The sequence below is a fragment of the Panthera pardus genome, unplaced genomic scaffold (assembly GCF_024362965.1).
Source record: "Panthera pardus isolate Hobbes unplaced genomic scaffold, ASM2436296v1 HiC_scaffold_10, whole genome shotgun sequence".
NCBI lineage: Eukaryota > Metazoa > Chordata > Mammalia > Carnivora > Felidae > Panthera > Panthera pardus.
In genome coordinates, this window is record NW_026526655.1 from 67,720,894 (window position 1) to 67,741,039 (window position 20,146).

Sequence of the window (20,146 nt, forward strand, 5' to 3'; positions counted from 1 at the left end):
GATTATCTAGAGGCACACACAGATGCTAATTAGATAGTCACTCAGCAATGCAGAGTGGAGTTGATGGGATCTAACCTAGGCCTATGATGAGCTGGGGTGGGGGTGGGGGGGGGTGTGGGTGGCGAAAGGGATGGATACAAGATTCAATGGCAAGTGGCTAGATCTTGTTGACCTTGTTGATGTGAAAGGAGAGGGAGCATTTTAAACGTTCTTAAAAAAGGAAATAAAGAAACACTCAAGGATTTAATAAACAGGAATAGGAGGTTTGCTATCACATTATCTTAGAAGTAAGATCATGATCTGAGCTCTAGATATATTGTGTTGAGGGTGAAGCATTCAAATGGAAATGCCCAGAATACAGTTAATGGGGAGACCAGATATACCAGTGGTGGTCCTAACAGGAGATACAGAGCCACAAGGAGTAATACTCGATTCTTTCATACTTTTGCGAGCTTTCCCTCAGATATGGTTTTCCTTTGTTGCTGTTTGCAAGAGTACATGCATATGAGTGTGTATTTCGTTGAAGTTTAAGTGATGGAATGGGGCTCAACTAAGTTAGTAATACATTCTCTTACAGACGTATTTTATTTTTAAGTGTATGTCATTCGACTCCTAGCATCCTGTCATACATATGCATTAAACTAATTTTTCTTGAACATTTTAACTAATTTTCAAATTTTTCTATCATAAACAATGTCAGGATAAATAATTACCTGTTTCTGTAATTAAGGTTTTGGATTTTCTTTGGTCTAAATTTTAGTGGGATTGCTTTTTTATCCTTTGTTTGTAAGTGTGAAGTTATATATGAAGATGTTTTTTAAACAAATACATGCTTGGTTATCTTTTTTTTTTTTAACTTTATTCATTTAATTTGAGAGAGGCAGAAAGCATGAATGGGGGGCAGGGGCAGAGGGAGAGAGAGAATCCCAAGCAGGCTCCACACTGTTAGCACAGATCCTGACACAGGGCTCGAAACCATGAACTGTGAGACCATGATCTGAGCCAAGGTCGAACACCGACTGAGCCACCTAGGTGCCCCTATTATTTTATTTATTTTTTTACTTTTAACATCAGAGAAAAGTGGCTTCTAAATCCAGTAATCATGTTGATCGTACTTTTTCCAGTGAACCTTCACTGGAAGATACGATAATGTTTCTTTAATTTCTAAATTCTCACTTCTTCAACAGGTTTCTCATTAAAATCAACTGCCCATTATATTTTTACTTTAGCCTTCCCCCCCTTTCCCTGCCCAGCCGTTATATAAAAGACAGCTCTGATTCCTTCTACCGGACCCATGCCTTTTTTCTTGTGATGGTCTTTCCCTTGGCCAGGCAAAATCACAAGCATCAAACATCTGTTCTCAGTCCATATTGTAGCTCTTTTCAACATAGTGTCTGACTTTGCTGTGTATCAGTACATAATATTCTTCTCTCTGGCCTGTGTCTAATGAGCTCATGTTCCATACATGAAAATGATTTTAAATTTCCCCTCAAAAAAAGAAATTCAAGGTATTAGGTAACCTCAAGGATTATGACCTTAATATAAATTATGCAGGTTATCTAATGTCTAATGACATTTCTACCTGGCAAAGATACAATTTCCTATCCTTTTTCTGTGAGAAGGTCTTGATTTATTGTAATTTCTGAAGATCTGGGCTGCGTGGGAGTTAGTTCAGCACCGCTACAAGCCTTGGAGATGTGCCTGTGACTTTTATTTAGGGAAACCTCTAAGTATGCCCCTCTTCAACTCTCCCCTTGTATACACATGCACGTGTAGCCTTTGCTAACCAGGCCAACCCAAGCTTGTGGTCTCGATTTGTAAATCTTGATATGTCTGCAGTAATGGAGCAAAAATCTGTCAAGAAATGAAACCCGTCATGCCTCTGTAGCCTTCGAGGGTTTCTCAAGCTGCCCTTTTCTTACATCCAGATGACTCAGCTACGTTGACTTCTACAGCACCAGTGGATGGGGGATGGTTTTATCTTTTCTTCGTAGAAATCAGACATTTTTACTAGCAAATCAGTTTCTATCAAAAAATAGTTTTAAAAGCCATGACAGTAAGAGTATCTCTCTCCTTCCTCTCCCCTTGTTCCAAGGGCGCGAGGCTGGATCTCTTTCAACAGTTTTCTTTTCTGCCTTATTCTCCCATGGAGTTGGGAACTGTAGTCATTCATTAGATCAAAATGCCTAACAGTGACACACAGAGGAACAGTGGCATACACAGACACTCTCACTCTACCAATCATCAGGGATGCAATAGCCTGCTGGTAAATGACTAGAAGCATTTTGGATTTGGATCTGAATGGGTTGCTCAAACTGCTGAATGTTCTGGGTTTTCTGTCTTTTCTGTTTTGCTTTATTTTGAGCATTGCCTTTCAAATTTCAGTGCATATGAATAACCTGAGGCCTTGTTAAAATGCAGATTGTGATTCAGTAGGTCTGTGGTGGGGCCACACATTTTACATTTTTAATAAGCTCCCGGGTGATGCTGATGCTGCTCGTCTGGGACCACACTACTAGTAGCAAGATTTTAAAGAACAAATGCATTTTGGTCAGTTTAGATTATGCATTCAACCCCAGAATTAAGCACTTCTTCAAGTTATTAACCTGTCACAGAATAATATGACCCAGTGATTTCCCATGACCAGCTTTAAATCTCATGGATTTCCCAGAGAAGAAATAGCTGTTCATGATTCCTTCCACTTTGCCTTGAACATCAGACACATTCCACTGCCAGGTAATTTCCCTGAACTCATCTGTACAGGCTTCCTTCTTTTCATAAAAGTAGTCAGGCCACCTATTTCATTGTTTACTGTGATGTGCTGGGCAGTACGCAAACAGGAGGGGTGATCGTTTCTAAACAAAGCAAGAATCATTGTCTCTTTCTCTTCCTTCTCTGACTGCCGTGGAAGCTCAAACCAAGCTTCTTGCCTTTGTTCAACTACCATTATTTGAAACCTGGACAAGGAAAACATTTCCAAAAGCCATCCTTTGCTGCCTCTTTCCCTGAGATTCCTGAAATGGTAGTTAAAGAGAAAACTTTATTATTATTTTTTTTAATATATGAAATTTATTGTCAAATTGGTTTCCATACAACACCCAGTGCTCATCCCAAAAGATGCCCTCTTCAGTACCCATCACCTACTCTCCTCTCCCTCCCACCCCCATCAACCCTCAGCTTGCTCTCAGTTTTTAAGAGTCTCTTATGCTTTGGCTCTAAAGAGAAAACTTTAAATAGGAAGGTAAATGTTTTGCTGTATACTGGAAGTTAAACTTACAAACAAGTGGCCACTTCTCAAATAATATTGTATCAAGTTTCTGGTTCTTTTATGGATATAGTAACTTAATTTTTCTTCCCTTTTGTTTCTGTGACATTACTTGGAATATTTTTTGCCAAGGTATAAATTATGCAACATGATAGAAACACAAAGAGAGTGTGCCAAAATATGTGTTCACTTCAACACTCACATATATATTTTTTTAAAGGAACCACGGCATTTGCAGTTTTTCAGCGAATTTGGCAATAGTGATATTTATGTGTCACTGGCCGGCAAAAAAAAACACGGAGCACCGACTAACTATGGATTCTGCTTTAAGGTACAGGCTTAATATTTTGATAGATGAATAAAGCAAGCCTCAGCCTTTTAGGTAAGCTTGAGTTTCTTTTAATTTGTTTTAAAAAGAGACAGCTTTCTCTTATATATAGGAGAATTTTAGTGGCTTTTATTTCAACAGGTGTTACCTTCAAGATATGCATTAACGATAAACAATGTGCTGTGGCCTTCTAGCCTAACAAAGCGGGAGGGCCCCGAGACCTGAAAATGCTCTGTGCAGAAGAAGAGCAGAGTAGGACGTGCTGGGTGACCGCGATTAGATTGCTTAAGGTAATCTCGTCGCAGGCGTGAATTCCTATTAAATGCTGGGAGTGCCATGAAAGTGTGAAAACATCTGTATTTCAAAATGTGAAGACTCACTATGAGTCCATGTACCCAAATGTATGTATTTTATTTTTTTTATCTAAAAGATAAACATTTGCAGAGTAGAGTGGAATCGCCTAATGCATTTATCTTTTGTGTGTGGAGTAAGTATTCCATTTTTACAAATGCTCTGAATTTTATTTTTTAAAGAGTATTACATAGATAGCTAGTGTAACTGATTAAAACTTCTATACATGACTCAGTATGCATTTTCAACGTATTGTCAACAATCCAACGTGACATATATTTTAAAATGTGCCCACTGAAGTATGTTTAGTGTGATGGTTTTACATTTAATTTAAGTGTTGTATAAGTTGTTTTATAGTTTACTTCAAATTATTATACAAATTTTACTGATATACTATGAAAACATCCACTTTGTGCTAAGTAGAAATTGTAACCTAAATAAGCATAGTTTGTTAGTGAGCATTTTGAAAGGAGTAAGAATGTTCTAAAGGTTATGTGGGGAAGAGAGACATAGAGTGATTTCTTCTAGAATGTATAGAAAACATATTTAATTTCAAAACTTGTATGGTAGTAAATTTAACACAACTTCATAATTATAAAAATTATCAACCATTTCCTTTTGAAGAAGGGCAAAATAATCAGAATCAGAATTATTAGCTGTCTTACAAGTTTTGGAAAACAGTTTTATTTTTTATTCTTTTTTTTATTTGCTCTTTTATTTTTTATTCTTTTTTAAATTTTATCTTTTATCTTTTTAAATAAAATTGTATATGTTTTTTATTCTTTTATGTAATTGAGGTGAAATTCACATAACATAAAAGTAACTGAATTAACTATTTTAATTAACTATGCTAACATTATGAACATATTACTAACTGTGTACACATTAACAACATGAACAATACAATGGCATCTCATTCATTCAGAATGTTGTGCAACCACCACCTCTGTCTAGCTCCAAAAATTTTTTATCACCTCAAAAGGAAACTCCATAACCATAAAACAGTGACTCCCAGCCCCTGGCAACCATCCATGCCTGTGTCTGTCTCTATAGGATTTACCTATTTGGACATTTCATATAAATGGAATCATATAATATCTGATCTTTTGTGTCTGACTTCTTTTATTTAGCATATTGTTTTGTATTTCATCCACCTTATAGCATGTCCATAATTGATTCCCTTTTTATGGCTGAATAATATTCCATTGTGTGTGTGTGTGTGTGTGTGTGTGTGTGTGTGTGTGTGTGTTTACAGATGTATAGATATATGTTAAGGCAGTTTTTTCATTTATCCATTAATGGATACTTGGGTGTTTGCATCTTTTGATTATCGTGTATAGTACTGTTATGAACATGTGTGTTTATGTATTTGTTTGGATACCTGTTTTCAATTTTGAGGGTATATACTGAGAAGTGGAATTGCTGGTTATATGGTAATTCTGTTTAACCTTTTGAAGAATTGCCAAAATGTTTTCCAAAGTGACTAACGTTTACCACCTGCACTATATGAAAATTCCAATTTCTTCATATCCTCACTAACACTTGTTATTTTCCTTTAAAAAAAATAATTATCCTAGTGGATGTAAAGTGGTATTGGAAGAAACATCATTTAAATGGCTTAAAGGAAGCTTTTGGATTAACTATGAAATTTGCTTCCTTTTGCTGTTATGGCAGATAGCTACCGTAGTTACTTTATTACAAGAGACTTGTTTTCAATAGTCAACCGTTAAATGACTATCATGATTTTGGTTTCAACAAAGCTTAGAAGTCTTGATTCTTTGAAACCCTCATGGTAAGTAATTGCTTCTATGTTCTCATTGTCATAAAATGTAAAAAAGAAAAGAACTTTAAAGAGTGTTGCAAACCAGACAAAGAAGTAGTAATTAGTTAACTTGGGATATGCATTGGAATCATCTGAGAAGCACTCTCAAGTCCTATGTGCCCAGCCCGGTCCTTAGGGATCCCAATTTAGTGAGTGAATTCCAGATGTATGCCTGATTAAGAACCAGTAACCTCATCTAGTCTTCTCCTTTTATAGATGAAGAGGCTGGCGTTCTTTGGAACCCTTTAACTCATCACAGTCACAGTAGAGAAAGTACCTTGAGGTCTCTGGTTTTCTCTTTCCTTCCCTTAGAACTCTGGAAATCAGGGTAGGCTGGTAGAGGAGATGCTTTCCAACCTTGTTAGTCAAGGCTTCCTCCCTTCTAATTTGATCTCAAGGTCAAACACCCAAGTCAGGAGCAGATGGTAAGACCACTTCCTTTTTTTTTTTTTTAACTCACTTCCTTAAAGCAGTCTTTCTAACATGCAACTGATTTTACTAGGATTCACCTTTTTTTTTTTTTGCATAAGTAGAATTCTGCCAGTAAAATTATGATATGCTTTCATATCACTTATGATTTTTATTTTCATTTAGTTATTTTATATTTATTTAGACTTATAGATACAGATTTTCATCCTTTATCAATTTTGTGTACACACACACACATCTATCTATCTATCTACCTGAAATAAATTGTGTGAGCTATCTATAAAACTTCAAATTCTAAGTCTGGTTTTCCTGAATCATTTTTTCTCAGAGCATGGACACCCATATTTCATACGAACTCTCTAGCTCTGTGCCATCAGGAGCTTCAGGGAGGAATAACTTCTCAGATAGGTGCTCTGCCATGGTCCCTGGGGTTGTCTTTCTAGACAGTGGCATCCCCCTTGCAAGGTTTGATGCAAATGATTTTTTGATCTCACCAAACATTTCAGGCAATGGCAAGTCACTCGGTCCACAGTGAATATAAGATGCCATAGTTAAGTTAAGGCAAATTTATGGATGTTAAAATTTGAAAAGAAACGTGTGTCTAAGAATTGATGAAATGTATTAAAAGCTTTTTTTGATCTTTCCATATACAGGATGCTTAGCTTCTGGAAGATTGTCTCCTTTTCACTTTTTCTTCTCATTTGATTTCTTTTTAAACCATCTTTCAAGGCACAAATGTCCACTTTAAAGATGCTCCATTGTATTAGTTTCTATGGGTGCTATAACAAATGACCACTTTAGTGGCTTAAAACAACACAAATTTATTATCCTACACCGCTGTCATTCAGGAAGTCTGAAATGGGTCTAATTGTCCTAAACACAAGGTATCTGAGAGCCTACATTCTCTTCCAGAGACTGAGGGAGAATCCATTTCTCGTGCCCTTTCCAGACTTTAGAGGCCGCCAAGATTTCTTGGCTCATGGTCCCTTTCTCTACCATTAAAACCAGCAATATTAAGCCAAGAGTTTTTCATGCTATGACTCAGTTCTCTTTTGTGCCTCCCCTTCCACTTATAAGGGCCCTTATGATTATATTGGATCCACCTGGATAATCCAAGATACTCACCTAATTTCAGCATCAGCTGATTGGCACCCTTAATTTTATCTGCAGCATTAATTCTTCTTTGCCAGGTAACCTGACCTAATCACAGGCTCCAGGAATTACAATGTGGACATCTATCGGGGCCATTATTCTGCCTACTATATATGTATCCCGTGTGTGTGTGTGTGTGTGTGTGTGTGTGTGTGTGTGTGTGTGTTCAATTGTGGTAAAGCTTTTCCAGATGAGGCAGAGAGGGAGGCAGGCATCACTGAGAACCTTTATCCTGGAGGCAATGATAAACCACCTAACAGTTTCAAATGGGAAAGTGATATGATCTGTTTTACAGATCTGTTAAACAGATCTGTTTTAACATATCCAGATGCAGGAAGGCAGGGCTTGCCAGAACACATATTTGAAATGCTCTAACAGGGGAGTCAGTTGGTTTCCCCTGGCAGCTTGTCGTCAGTGGGTACCTGTTTTATCCCCCTGGCTGGTGCACCTGAACTCACTTGGTGTTAAAGGTGTCTTTTGATTTTTCTCCTTTGGCTGTCTGTTGTATTTCCAGATTATCATTGGACTTCGTTGGAAGCGCAGGGAGACATGAGTCTGTATGCTGATCGGACTGAAAGGGCCCCTGATTTTCCTTACATGCTACTTACTAGATACTGCCTCCTCCAAGAATTTGGCCTCCTAATTTTATTTTCCTTTCTTTTTTTTTCATATACACATGTAAACTGTTAATGTGGTGTCAGAGGAAGATCCTCCTATTCTCTTTGGATAAGTTCCAATTAAATATAGATCCATAGAAAATCTGAGAATTGCTCATGTACAGTGTCCTAGTTACATGTTATATTCTTCCCTTCCCTTCAACTAGAACTCTGTCAGCTTCTAACATATTTTGGTCCCTTATCTGCCCCTTTGTAGGACAGGGACATGTTAAGGTGACTCATGCCCTATCCCTCGGCCAGAGTTAAATGCCTACTAAAGACCAATAGCACAGAAGCAGCTACCTAACACTACAAGGTACCAGGGATAATACATCTTTGAAGGAAACAGTCTTATTAGTAGATAGCTGGCTTTTCACTACAGATAAATAAAAGGCCACCAAGCAGCATGTGTGCACCTTGTGGAAATATTGGTTAGAACTTACTGTATATTCTCCAAAATGAACTTGACTAGGAATTAGGCTCCTCTGTCTTCTTTTTACAGTTATGGTAGGTTTAGAGTTGATTTAAAGTAAATTTCATTAGGTTCCATTAATGTCAATCAAACTGTAAATTAAAAAATACTTTTTGTAAGTTGGGAAATAATTGGATAAAGAAATAATCATAGAGAATTTTAAATGAATGTGGGTTTGTATTCATGTTAAAAGCAAAATCTTGGAAACAGAGACTCTCCAAGCCGCCCTCTGATTTCTGCCTAATTACCAAATATATCCAGTTTGCTGGAATTGCTGTTACAGAAATAGTCTTTAGTAGAGAAACAGTTCTGTTGGAATGTTTAAATGGAATTCATCCTAAGGGTGAGATTGGATTCCATGGTGTCTCCTCAATCTTTTATATAGGGCCTATTTCCAAGTTCATCACAAATCTGTGAAATGGAGAGAATTGTCGAGGGTAGCCAGAGAAAAGAAAAGAAAAGCCCTCTCTGTGCCATTGTAGTTTTGCTTTGTTTTGTTTTGTTTTAAAGAAAGTGGCGTAAATCTTAGGGGAGTACCTTCTAGCTTCAGATGGTGAACCCTCCAAGATGAATTTGGTTCTAGCAGTTGGCATACTTTTTTTTTTCTTAACTAGGCTTTACACACAGTGCAGAGCCCAACATGGGCTTGAACTCAGGACCCCGAGGTCAAGAGTCAGCTGCTTGACTTACTGAGCCATCCAGGCACCCCATGGGAGTTAGCATTCTTTTTTTTTTTAAGTTTATTTATTTTTCATAGAGAGCGTGCAAGCGAGGGAGGGGCAGAGAGAGAGGGAGGCAGAGAATCCCAAGCAGGCTCCACACTGCCAGCTCAGAGCCCAGTGCGGGGCTTGCACCCACGAACCCTGAGATCATGACCCAAGCTAAAATCAAGAGTTGTGTGCTTAACCAACTGAGCCACCCAGGAGTCATGGCAGCTAGCATTCTTAATGTTTCTTAAACTAGTATTCTACTTACAGCCCAGACCCACTTTCTAATCTAATCGTGTAGCCTGGCAGCCGAGTCTTACAATGCTACCTCCTGAAAATAAAGATGCCGTGGTTCTGCCACTTACATTGTATTTTGTGACCGTTTGTGTGAGATCAGCCTGATTCCCCACCATTTTGATTTCCCTGAATTTAGAGCCAGAAATGAAACAATGTGATAAGAGTTTTGTTACTAGAGGATGCTACAGTGTCAAGAATCTTTAACATAGAGCCAAGTTTATGGATTTGCCAGAGAGATGATATAATTTGTCAATCAGTCATTGAAGAGTTATGGTGAATTTTACCCTGTTTTGCTTACGATGCCTGTAAGGTTTTCAGAGTCCTTGTTTCATAAAGTGGCATCCTTCCCAAGTGAGCTTTCTTATCATTAGGTGATATACTCCTTCAATGCTTTTGGCACCAGGGTGCTAAGAATAATGAGTAAGAATGTCCGTTTCAGATTTTTATACTGCTGAACTAGACTTTAAGTGTGGATTCAAGTAAAAAACACTTGTCTTTTTAATGTATCATTGTAGGGCACTAGAAGCTTACCTTTCAAAGTTATGGTTGCTTTACTATTTGTTGTAAGGAAAGCTTATAATTTTTATTTTTCATATTGATTATTTGTAATTAAAGTATTGAATTTTCATCAGTTGCCCATGTAGTAAAAGTGATGGGAATGCGTTTTTATTTATTTGTTCTGCAGTATGGCATGCAGCTGTACCAGAATTACATGCATCCATATCAAGGTAGAAGTGGCTGCAGTTCTCAGAGTATATCACCCATGGTAAGGACCATATTTATTAATCTATATATTTTATATTTACATTCTGTTCACTTGCAATTTTATTGCATTATAGATGTGCATTGCAGTACACTTACACTGTAAGTCCTTTTGGTTAAGTAAAGTAACGACACCATCTAACATAATGTTATATGGAATTATTTATTCTTGGATTTCACATGATTGCAGCCTATGTGATCAAATCACAGCAGTCCAGTATCACAAAGTATTCAATTAAAATAGATAATGTTATATGTTAAAGAAAATTGAAAGAGTTATGTGAGTCATTCTGTGTCATTACAACATTGGAGGATTACATTTTGATATGATTTATAGAATATTTTCCTTGAGACTGTAGATGTTTCTTTAATTATTGATTTTCATCGTGGGTTTATTTATTTATTTTAATATTAATTCTGGAATTGTCACAGCCTAGTATAAAGCTGCCAGTAGTTTGGAATTTTAAATGCTAAAGTACACACAGGTGAGCTCTTTTGCCATTCTGGCTTTCTAACAACAAAATTTTTAAGGTCTACGTCCTTGAAAAGCAAACTGCTCTTCAGGAAACCCAAAAACTGCTAACCAAAATGTAGGTCTTGCATTACATAAAGTCTAACACTACTTCTCAGATTTATGCTAAATGCAACTTGAATATTTACTTGCAGATACACACAGACACATCTTTTCCCTTCTTTAGAACCGAATTTTAACTTACTGTGCCTTAACACACGAAATTTATTTCTGAACTTAAAAGTTTACGTTCTACTATTTTTGCTCTTGCTCCTTAATATTGAGTATATTAGGAATTCGGGTGTATGTGCCTGTGTTACAAATCAGCTAACATACTGCATTTCCACATAGGTTAAAAATCTGCTCCTCATAACTGTGACCAAGGAAGGCACATTTCCCCACATGTAATGTAGCAGATGAAATGCTCAATTCTAGGAATGAGGCATGAAATAATGTTGATTACTAAGTCTGATAGACTAATATGGAAAAAAACTCCTATCTGTGGTTACGTTGCTTTTCGTTATGGAAGAGTAACTTTTCATCTTTGTGTCAGATCACTTTTAAGCCCTAAAATAAGAAACTAAAGACTGTAATGAATTTTTATAACAGCAGTTGCTTTAGGTGAATATTTTTATAGTTTGTCAGCTTACCTTCATCTTTCAATCCACATATATAGAAAGAATAATGGATTTTATGATCTTAATCCTTTTCTAAGTCCTTCTAAATTTCTTTTAGTATCTAAAGATTTTAGGATGAGCACATTAATAGCAGCCATGCATTTGGAGGCAGTTGCTTAGTGTCTGTTAATCATAGGGAAAAATTGTCATAAACAAAGCATTTTCCAGTCTCATCGTGGTGATTAGCATCATAAGCATGGCATTACTCTTGCCTCTGTCCATTGAAAGTGGGCCTGTTGCTGATCCATATTTACATGACAGCTTGGTTAGTATAACTTTGCTTCTTCAACACAGTGTGTAGGAAAAAGACACTTCTTGAGTGAATCTGGCTGGAGATAGGGATTTTGTAGGAGGCCTGTGTAGCGAGGACCTATCTGTCCTGTATGGCAGTTATCAAGATCAGAGAGAATAGCACTTGAGAATTATACCTCCGTTCTTCTTAACTTACATAAAGGAAACTGAGATGTTTGGGGAGGTATTTGTGTTTACTTTGATGTCTATACAGAATCCCACCTTTCTAGGTTATCATGGAAGAATCAGTGACCTCTATAATGACTGTCAGTGCCCCTCACCTGCCTCTGTTGGTTTTCATCCAGGCACTATCTTCAGTGAGCAACACAGAAAACCGAGTATACTTGAATTATATTGTTAAAGGAACACTATTCTTAACTTCTCCAGGGATACGTTTTGAGAAGGGAAGTAAGAAAAAAATTTCTCCTACCGTAATGAACATCATAGCTGTGTATAGCACATAATAGCCACCCCTATCAGCCTTTGAAATGAGCATCATCAGCAGATATTTCAGGCAGCCAAATATATTTGGTCCTTTTCAGCACAAAGATTCATTTAAAGGAGGATCTGTTAGTATGGCCCTGATTGGAGAGATGAGATGGGGAAAACTGGTCTACTCAAGTCCTTATTAGTCCTTACTCTTGACCCTGAGCTAGACATTGAAAAGTGAGTTTCTTCTATCTTCCACCCTGTGGTACATAAATGACCCTGGAAAGAGCCTATCTGTCACTGCATTTACATTGAGCTGCCTTTGTGACCTTGTTTGAGTCACTCGTGTCCTGCAGTATAAAATAAGGGGGGCAATTGCATAATTTCAGGAATTGGTTGCATCTCTGATGCCCTATGAGTCTGTATGAAGCAGAGGAGAGAATGGTATCAGGGAATTCTGTGCTCTCTTGCTAAGGACTCTGCTGCAGGTTTATCAACATCTTCCAAATGGGGTGACAGAGAGTGTGGCTACTAGTTGCCACCTGCGTAAACTCCCTGAAAAACATTTTCTGTCTCAGGCTGACTAGGAGTGACTGGATCCGATCTCAAAGTGTGGCCTGCATAATCCAGGGTGTACCCAGGCCTCTTCTTTCTTGCAAAAAGAGGTATGTCATTAAAATCATGGACCCTTTTTCAGGGCTTTCCCTGTTTATTCCACCAGAAGAAAGAGCTAGAAAAAAGGGACAAATATTTGAGAAATACACTGATTCTGAATGTTATCAACATTGCTTTCTTACGTGAAAGAAATTGAGCTGAAAATGACCTTTTGAGTTCAAGTCAGAATCTGCTTCACTTCTATTTCTTTGTCCACCAAAGGTAAACTATTAATTTTTCATCCACCACCTGCTATTCAGTAGAACACATTTGCTATATTCCTGTGTTTTCCCTAGTGTAGTCATTGTAGCAAATGAAAATATTTATTTGTATTGTAGACTCCCTACTAATGTCAAGTAATTATGGAACATGGGATCTTGTTTTACATTTCATCCTATTGTATTGTAGGAAAAAAAACACAAGAACAGGAACAACTGGTTATGTTTATTTTTCTTTCCTAACAGTATTTTTATGTTATCAGGACCTTGTGATTACAGAGCCCATCTTGGCACATGAAGTAGAGATATTGTAAGGATAAAGCTATCATTATGATTGAGATTAGTTACTCTGTGGTGTGGGCAGGTGGAGGCTTTTCATTAATGTCAGCAAAGCAGAAGTGTATCCGACTGGTCTACAGCCCGGCACAGAAGATCACGGGGTGAGAAGGGCAAAGTAAGGTGTGACAGCAGATAGAGATTACAGAGACGGCATCTGTCTGGAAAGAGCAGCTGTCAGTTACAAAGGCTCCTGGAACAAATGAAAGATTGCATGCCGGATCTCTAGAAATAAAGATGAACCGTAATAAGATTGTGGACCACTACAGCAGGGTTGGAAGAGGAAATAGCAAATGCTAATGAAGTGAGATGTATGATGCGGTGATAAGTGAGGCCCCCATTGTTTTGTGTGGACCAGGTTTTCTTGCAAACATACATTTGACTACCGTCTTTTAGATGAAGCTAGGAAGGGCCGGATCCATGTGCGGAGTTAGAAAAAGGCCTTACGCCACCAGTCTCCAGAGGCACACTGGCTCTTCCTTTACTATTAGAACTCCATTTTTTGTCTTGCTCCTCTGTTAACGAGGGGGAGTCAGTGTTAAACATTGTCCATGCTGTTCTTGAATGTTTTTTCCCCTTTGGGAGAGTTTGAATTCTTAGCAAACTGACGGAGACTCTTGATCATTGTCTCGTGTTAGGATGACCGACTTGGGATGGCACGCTTGTTTAAAAGCTGGTTGCAGAGTAGAGCCCTCACCAAACAAAGAGTAAAACTAAAGTCCAGGTTTGGGATAGTTTATTTTCACCTTCAGAGAATATGAAAACAAAAAGCAATGGCCAGGGGAAGACTTCATTGTTCATTTAAATTATGTTTGTTTGGAGATGTCTTCCTTGTACGTCAGTTCTTCTTTAGTCAGACTGATTTTTGCAGGTCTCATTTTTCCGTGTTCATCCTCACGAGATGGAAAATGTTCATATATTAAATCATAAAAATTTTAATATGGAATTACCGGAGTCATTATTCCACTAAATTTTATTTTCTAAGTAAGATGAACCTTGATGTGATACACTTTTAAGATACGTATTGTATTTTGTTCCATTATAAAATGGGTACTATTTCTTTCTCAGATACCTTTGTCCACTGTGACTTATAAAACAGCTGCTTCATCAGCAGATAGGGTTGACATTTAAATGATAATGACGAATCTCCAATCATAACAGAGATTAGTTCTGAAGTGGTGGGTCTTTTAGCCACAGGAAGAGTTACTCCTTTCGAAATTTGTGTTCTCAAGAGAATATCCAGAAACAGGGTTTTACCAGAGAATTTGCCAGAGAATGGGAAGAGAGAAGGTTCTTTTAAGAGAAAGACATGCTAACTTTGAAAGCTTTTAATCTCTTTACTCAACATTTAATTCAGTGATCTTAACAAATAACTATGTAATTTGTTTAATCAAAATACTTCACAGCACCATTTTATATTAAATATGTACTTTTAACTTTTTAATTTCTTGCCAGCCACCTTTGGATTCACATTCTAGAGTGGAAACATATTGCCAGCAAAGCACTGAAAGATAACTTTCAAAGATAACTTAATGTTAAAAAAATGTGTTTTTTCCCAGAGAAGTATATCAGAGAATTCTCTAGTAGCAATGGACTTCTCAGGCCAGAAAAGCAGAGTTATAGAAAATCCCACGGAAGCCCTTTCAGTCGCTGTTGAAGAAGGACTCGCTTGGAGGGTACAAATAACTTCACATTCTTCAAAAGTATTTATGATTCGAGTTTGTCTTACCCGAAAAGTTGAAATCTGTTTTCCCTTTCCTTGTGCAGAAAAAAGGATGCTTACGCCTGGCCACTCATGGTAGCCCTACTGCCTCTTCCCAGAGCTCTGCCACAAACATGGGTATGTCTGTGCCTGTTCACTGGGACTGAATGAATGGCTGGGTGGACGTGCACATGGGTGAGGGGACTGAGTGGCCGTGGTGGAAAGTGTATGTAATTAAATTGTGAGGATTTCAAACACAGCTCTGTATTCCCCCCCCCCCCCATTGTATTTCTTCAGCCATCCACCGGTCGCAGCCGTGGTTTCACCACAAAATTTCTAGAGATGAAGCACAGCGATTGATTATTCAGCAAGGACTTGTGGATGGGTAGGTTTGATTTAGAATGGTAGTGACTGTGATCCCTCTTATGATCGGTAATTACTTAGTTAATACACATAGTTTTGACTTCAGCATATCATAAAACAGAAGTGATTCTGTTCTGTAGGGGTAGTTACCGTTGTATCTGAGCAGTTATCTATACAAAACCTATTATGTCATGCGTGCTTATATCTGTGCATCAATGAACAGATAAGTGAATAGGATGCTCTGCCAGTTAACTAATGATCACTAATATTACCCATTTTGTGCCAACACCAGTATCTCAGTTAAAACTGAACTTGTTCTTAGGGGTCAACGTTTTGATTTGAACATGTAATAGGATTCCAAAGTATGATTTGTGTCATGACATTATCTTACATGTTATATATGTTTTTAAGTTTGACGCAGAGTATATGAACTCTTTTGTGTATATTTTGACTGCTTGTTTTATTTTTTTTCTCTCTGTGTACATTCCTATTTTCTCCAAGTTCTAACAGCTTAAAGTAGTGTAAACCTATGAGAAGAGGGTTTCTCTTAAGTGTTTCTCATGTCATTTTTGGGTGGGGTACCATGGAAGATACAAGAGAAATGTAAATTGTATTATGAAATATTTACACTCTGAAGCATTTTCTTTTTCTCCGATCGCTGAGTATTTCAAATACTTCCTGTAATGCTGGCAAAATTCTCTTTTCAAATGCAGTACAAATCAAGGGGGTTGTATTGAGGTTTGGACTAGAAATGAAACCAGCATCAATTTAAACAAGTGCTTGATGGGGCCTTTTATCTTCAAGGGTTGGCTTAAGATGATGACAAGATTTCAAGGTGATTTAATACTGACATTTGGATAAAAATGCATCTTCACATGGAAGATTATTAATAGCAAGTCAGCATTTCACTAGACTCTAAATAAGAGAAGATTTTAATATACTTCTCTATGTGGAGCACAGTCGTTTTAGATATAAATTTGAGCAATCAGCAGAATTACAATCCGATGAGACCAAGAAAAGAAATAATTCACAAAGAATCATTAAACTGTTTTGAAGGATTATAATTTCCCTACTTTTGGAGCCTAGTTTTTTATAAATTTTATGAAATAAATGAATAAAGAATGATACTATCTTTATCTTATTTTATTTTTTAAATCTTTAATGAAACATGGGGGGTGGGGTACATCCTTTGGAAAGATGTGATGATGCCAGGCAGTCCACTAGATGGTAGCGGTGATCCGCTCGGGAATGGAGAAAGAATTACAGCTTGATTTACCAGTGAAACTCCCTTTTGTCCCATCTCCCAGTGATGTAATGTCGGAATCTCACACAGTACAAATGGAATGGATAATCTCATCAGACATCTGTGATGGCTCAAATTTGGCTGCCTCTTTGCCCAGGCACAGTGAGATTAGTATTGGAGTCACCAGTGGGGATTGTTTGCACAATCTGTTTGCCAACAATTAACACAAAGCTGGTTTTGCACAGTATCACCAGTAAATAAGAATCCACGCCTAGCAGCATTTGCTCTTAGGCCATTAGGCCATGTCTTGTTTTTTCTAGCTTGACATTATAGAGGCTTTTCTGCTACATTCTTGATGATTGAAGTATATGTTGTTTGGGTGTTTCTTTTACTCAAAACATTTTGCTCAACATTTAATAAATGATTTCAGGATTGATTTTCTAGAATATATGCATTTCTCACTTTCTGTTGTGTATGTAACAGTAGGAACCAGAATCAAAAGAAAAAGGGGGATCAGTGTTGAAGAGGGGTTCAAAATGATTTCCTTCTAAATAATTTTCTCTTTTCAGGGACTAACATAACCCAGAAGTTACAGTAATAATATGCTAATGCCCCATTGTCTGCACAAAGGTGTTATGTGTGAATACCCAGTTCCTCCAATGGAAAAAGAACATAGCACTAACTTTTGATGCCAACGTAGCATTATATTGCTTATTGTGAGCAAACAACCTGACAAATGCACTGTGTATTTATCCTATTAGAATTGCATTAGCACTGATGACAGTTTTACAGCACAAGATTATGTTATACCAGATTGTTTACCATGTTGGATAATCCCATCATTGAATACACAGTAAAGGAAAACTCTGGCTACATTTATAAATATATTTTCTAGATTTGTTGCATGCTCTATTTTTATGAAATACATGAGTAAAGTAGAAACATATTGAAATTCCTTCTCTCTCCTTAGAGTTTTCTTGGTGCGGGATAGTCAGAGTAACCCCAAAACTTTCGTACTGTCAATGAGTCATGGACAAAAAATAAAGCATTTTCAAATTATACCAGTAAGTAATTTGTGATTTCACATTTGTATATTAGAGATGACCTTAATGCATAAGCTTTTGGAAACTTTGGTTTTCTTTGGATCTTTTATTAAATATAACCAGGGAGCTTGTGCTTTGACTAGACTTAAGTTTGGCAGAAATGGTTTTATGAGCCTGAATTAATATAAGAAATACAGGAATTGTAAAAATTAAATTTCCCTTTTTCCATGAAATATGATTTACCAATATTGCATGGACCCCATGCCACCTATTGTTAAAAGGCCACTAGAGATTCTTTCTGAATTGTACCAGTGGTTCTTTAAAAACCATTATTTTTAAACCCTTTCTGCTTTCTTATCTCAAACATGGCTTTTTTTTGTTATTGTTGTTGTTTTGTTTTTGTAGTTTTGCTTTTAATCATTATGGATAGGTACACAGGTGCTGCAGAACTGGAGAACATTTAAACTATTCTTAGCACATTTAAAATTTTTCTGTAATTCTGCTTCTGAGTAGCACACTTCACTTTGGGATTTTTGTTGCTTCTGTTGATGCCGTGTGTGTGTGTGTGTGTGTGTGTGTGTGCTCGCGTGCATGTGTATATGCATGTGATCTATATGTTGGAAACAGGTAGTGTGGAGTAGAGATTCAGTCTACTTTCAGGAACATTTTACCTAAGATTGCTAAGTTGCTAGTATTTCCTTTTGAATGGCCTCTTTTTGGAATTATCCAAATTCCATATGAAGTGTCTTCCCAACTTCACTGTCCTTGGGTGAGTATGAATTGTTTAATGTCACAAGACCTCTTTAATTTAATGTTTAATGTCACTGCCAGAGGAGGAGGAGGAGGAGGAGGAGGAGGAGGAGGAGGAGGAGGAGGAGGAAGAGAAGAAGCAGCTGTCATTCCATTCACATAATGTTTGATTGCTTCAGAATCAATTTACTGGTAGAAATTATATGAATATTTGCTTCTAGATAATAGATGAAGCTGTTAGGTAGACAACATTCAGGTATGGAAATTAATTTCTGTCGATGAGAGCATTAAAATCTTGTGTTTACTTTTGCACCGAATAGTGCAGACTTCTCACTGTTGGTTCACAATAGTCGTATTATTCTAACTATAGAACGTTAGGAGAACTTGACGTGTAGAAAGTAGAGCAGCCACGCTCTGGATCCTAGGGTCAGATGACATTTCTTTTAAATACAAGTGAAGTTACAAACAGAAAGCACATCATAACATTCTTTTAATTAACCTTTAGTTTCATCCACTTTTCCATTTTAGTATAAAAAGACACAGTGTGCAATAGAATATGATTGCCCTTGAGGGTATTTTGCCCATCTTACCAGTCTGCTGTTTTCCCTCCTGTAGGTGGAAGACGATGGTGAATTGTTCCACACTCTGGATGATGGCCACACGAGATTTACAGACCTAATCCAGCTGGTGGAGTTCTATCAACTCAATAAGGGCGTTCTTCCTTGCAAGTTGAAACATTATTGTGCTAGGATTGCTCTTTAGCCAAACCAGAAGTGACTTGTTAAACTGTTGAAGAAAAAGGACTCACGACACAAAAAAATAAAAATAAAAGAGAAAGAAAGAAAGAAAAAAAGAAAGAAAGAAAGAAAGAAAGAAAGAAAGAAAGAAAGAAAGAAAGAAAAAAGAAAGAAAAGGCAAGGAAGAAAGACCATAAATAAGGGAGAAAACATTGCCATGGTGAAAAGAATCTATTTCACCTACAAGTTACAAAAAATAGCTGTGCATTGCAGATAAGCAAAGATTTGAATTGACATTACATTTATCATCTAAAATTCATTAGTTAAAATTAAACCTCAGAAAAAATGATTTGGTGTGTTCTTGTGTGATTTTACATAACTATAGTATTTTCGTCAAATATGCATATTTTAAACATCTTTCTGTCCTCATTTATTAGAGTAGCATTTGAATTCTTAAACACAAAGTATGAAAAAACTGAGAGGGTTCAGAATGAATTATTTGCAGACTGAATTTCAATTACACTACTTTTTTTTGTAACTTCAGAAGAATGATAAAATCTTGAGCTATCAATTGAAAGAAACTACCCACAACTTGTTAATAAAACTAAAAAGTATTTTGAATTATATATTTTCTGAGTTTATTGTAACCTTAAAATCAAATCATATTTTCAAGTATCGGCTTAAAATTATTTTGAAGTATGTTGGTTTTTCAGGATGACTTTTATTAGGTTTTTAAATCATTAACTAGCCTATAATACTTAACACTGGTATTGTACCTATTAGTGGCACATTATTGATTGTGTTTTATTTCATTCACTTAAATACTAACTGGAGCTATCTTTTTAAAGAAAATGATCAGGATATGGAAGGGATTTATATAATTAGCACATGCTTTTGTGGCCTGTCATCAAATCTGGTGAGATCAAAGATTCAAAATCTATAAAGATCCTA

General features: G+C 36.8%; 1 protein-coding gene across 3 annotated transcripts in view; it reads left to right on the forward strand.

Moving 5' to 3' along the window:
• GRB14 (growth factor receptor bound protein 14) overlaps nucleotides 1-19,821 on the forward strand; it is a 116,269-nt gene extending 96,448 nt beyond the window's left edge. For 2 of the 3 annotated variants that reach the window (XM_019457932.2, XM_019457953.2), the window contains 8 exons: nucleotides 3,486-3,596; nucleotides 3,788-3,883; nucleotides 10,165-10,245; nucleotides 14,917-15,033; nucleotides 15,125-15,197; nucleotides 15,357-15,444; nucleotides 17,636-17,729; nucleotides 19,074-19,821. In XM_019457932.2, the coding sequence (XP_019313477.1) occupies nucleotides 3,486-3,596; nucleotides 3,788-3,883; nucleotides 10,165-10,245; nucleotides 14,917-15,033; nucleotides 15,125-15,197; nucleotides 15,357-15,444; nucleotides 17,636-17,729; nucleotides 19,074-19,220 (807 nt within the window). In that variant the 3' untranslated portion in view covers nucleotides 19,221-19,821. The remainder of the gene's footprint in view (nucleotides 1-3,485; nucleotides 3,597-3,787; nucleotides 3,884-10,164; nucleotides 10,246-14,916; nucleotides 15,034-15,124; nucleotides 15,198-15,356; nucleotides 15,445-17,635; nucleotides 17,730-19,073) is intronic. The other variant, XM_019457938.2, reaches the window with a different exon arrangement.
• Nucleotides 19,822-20,146: the final 325 nt, after the last annotated feature.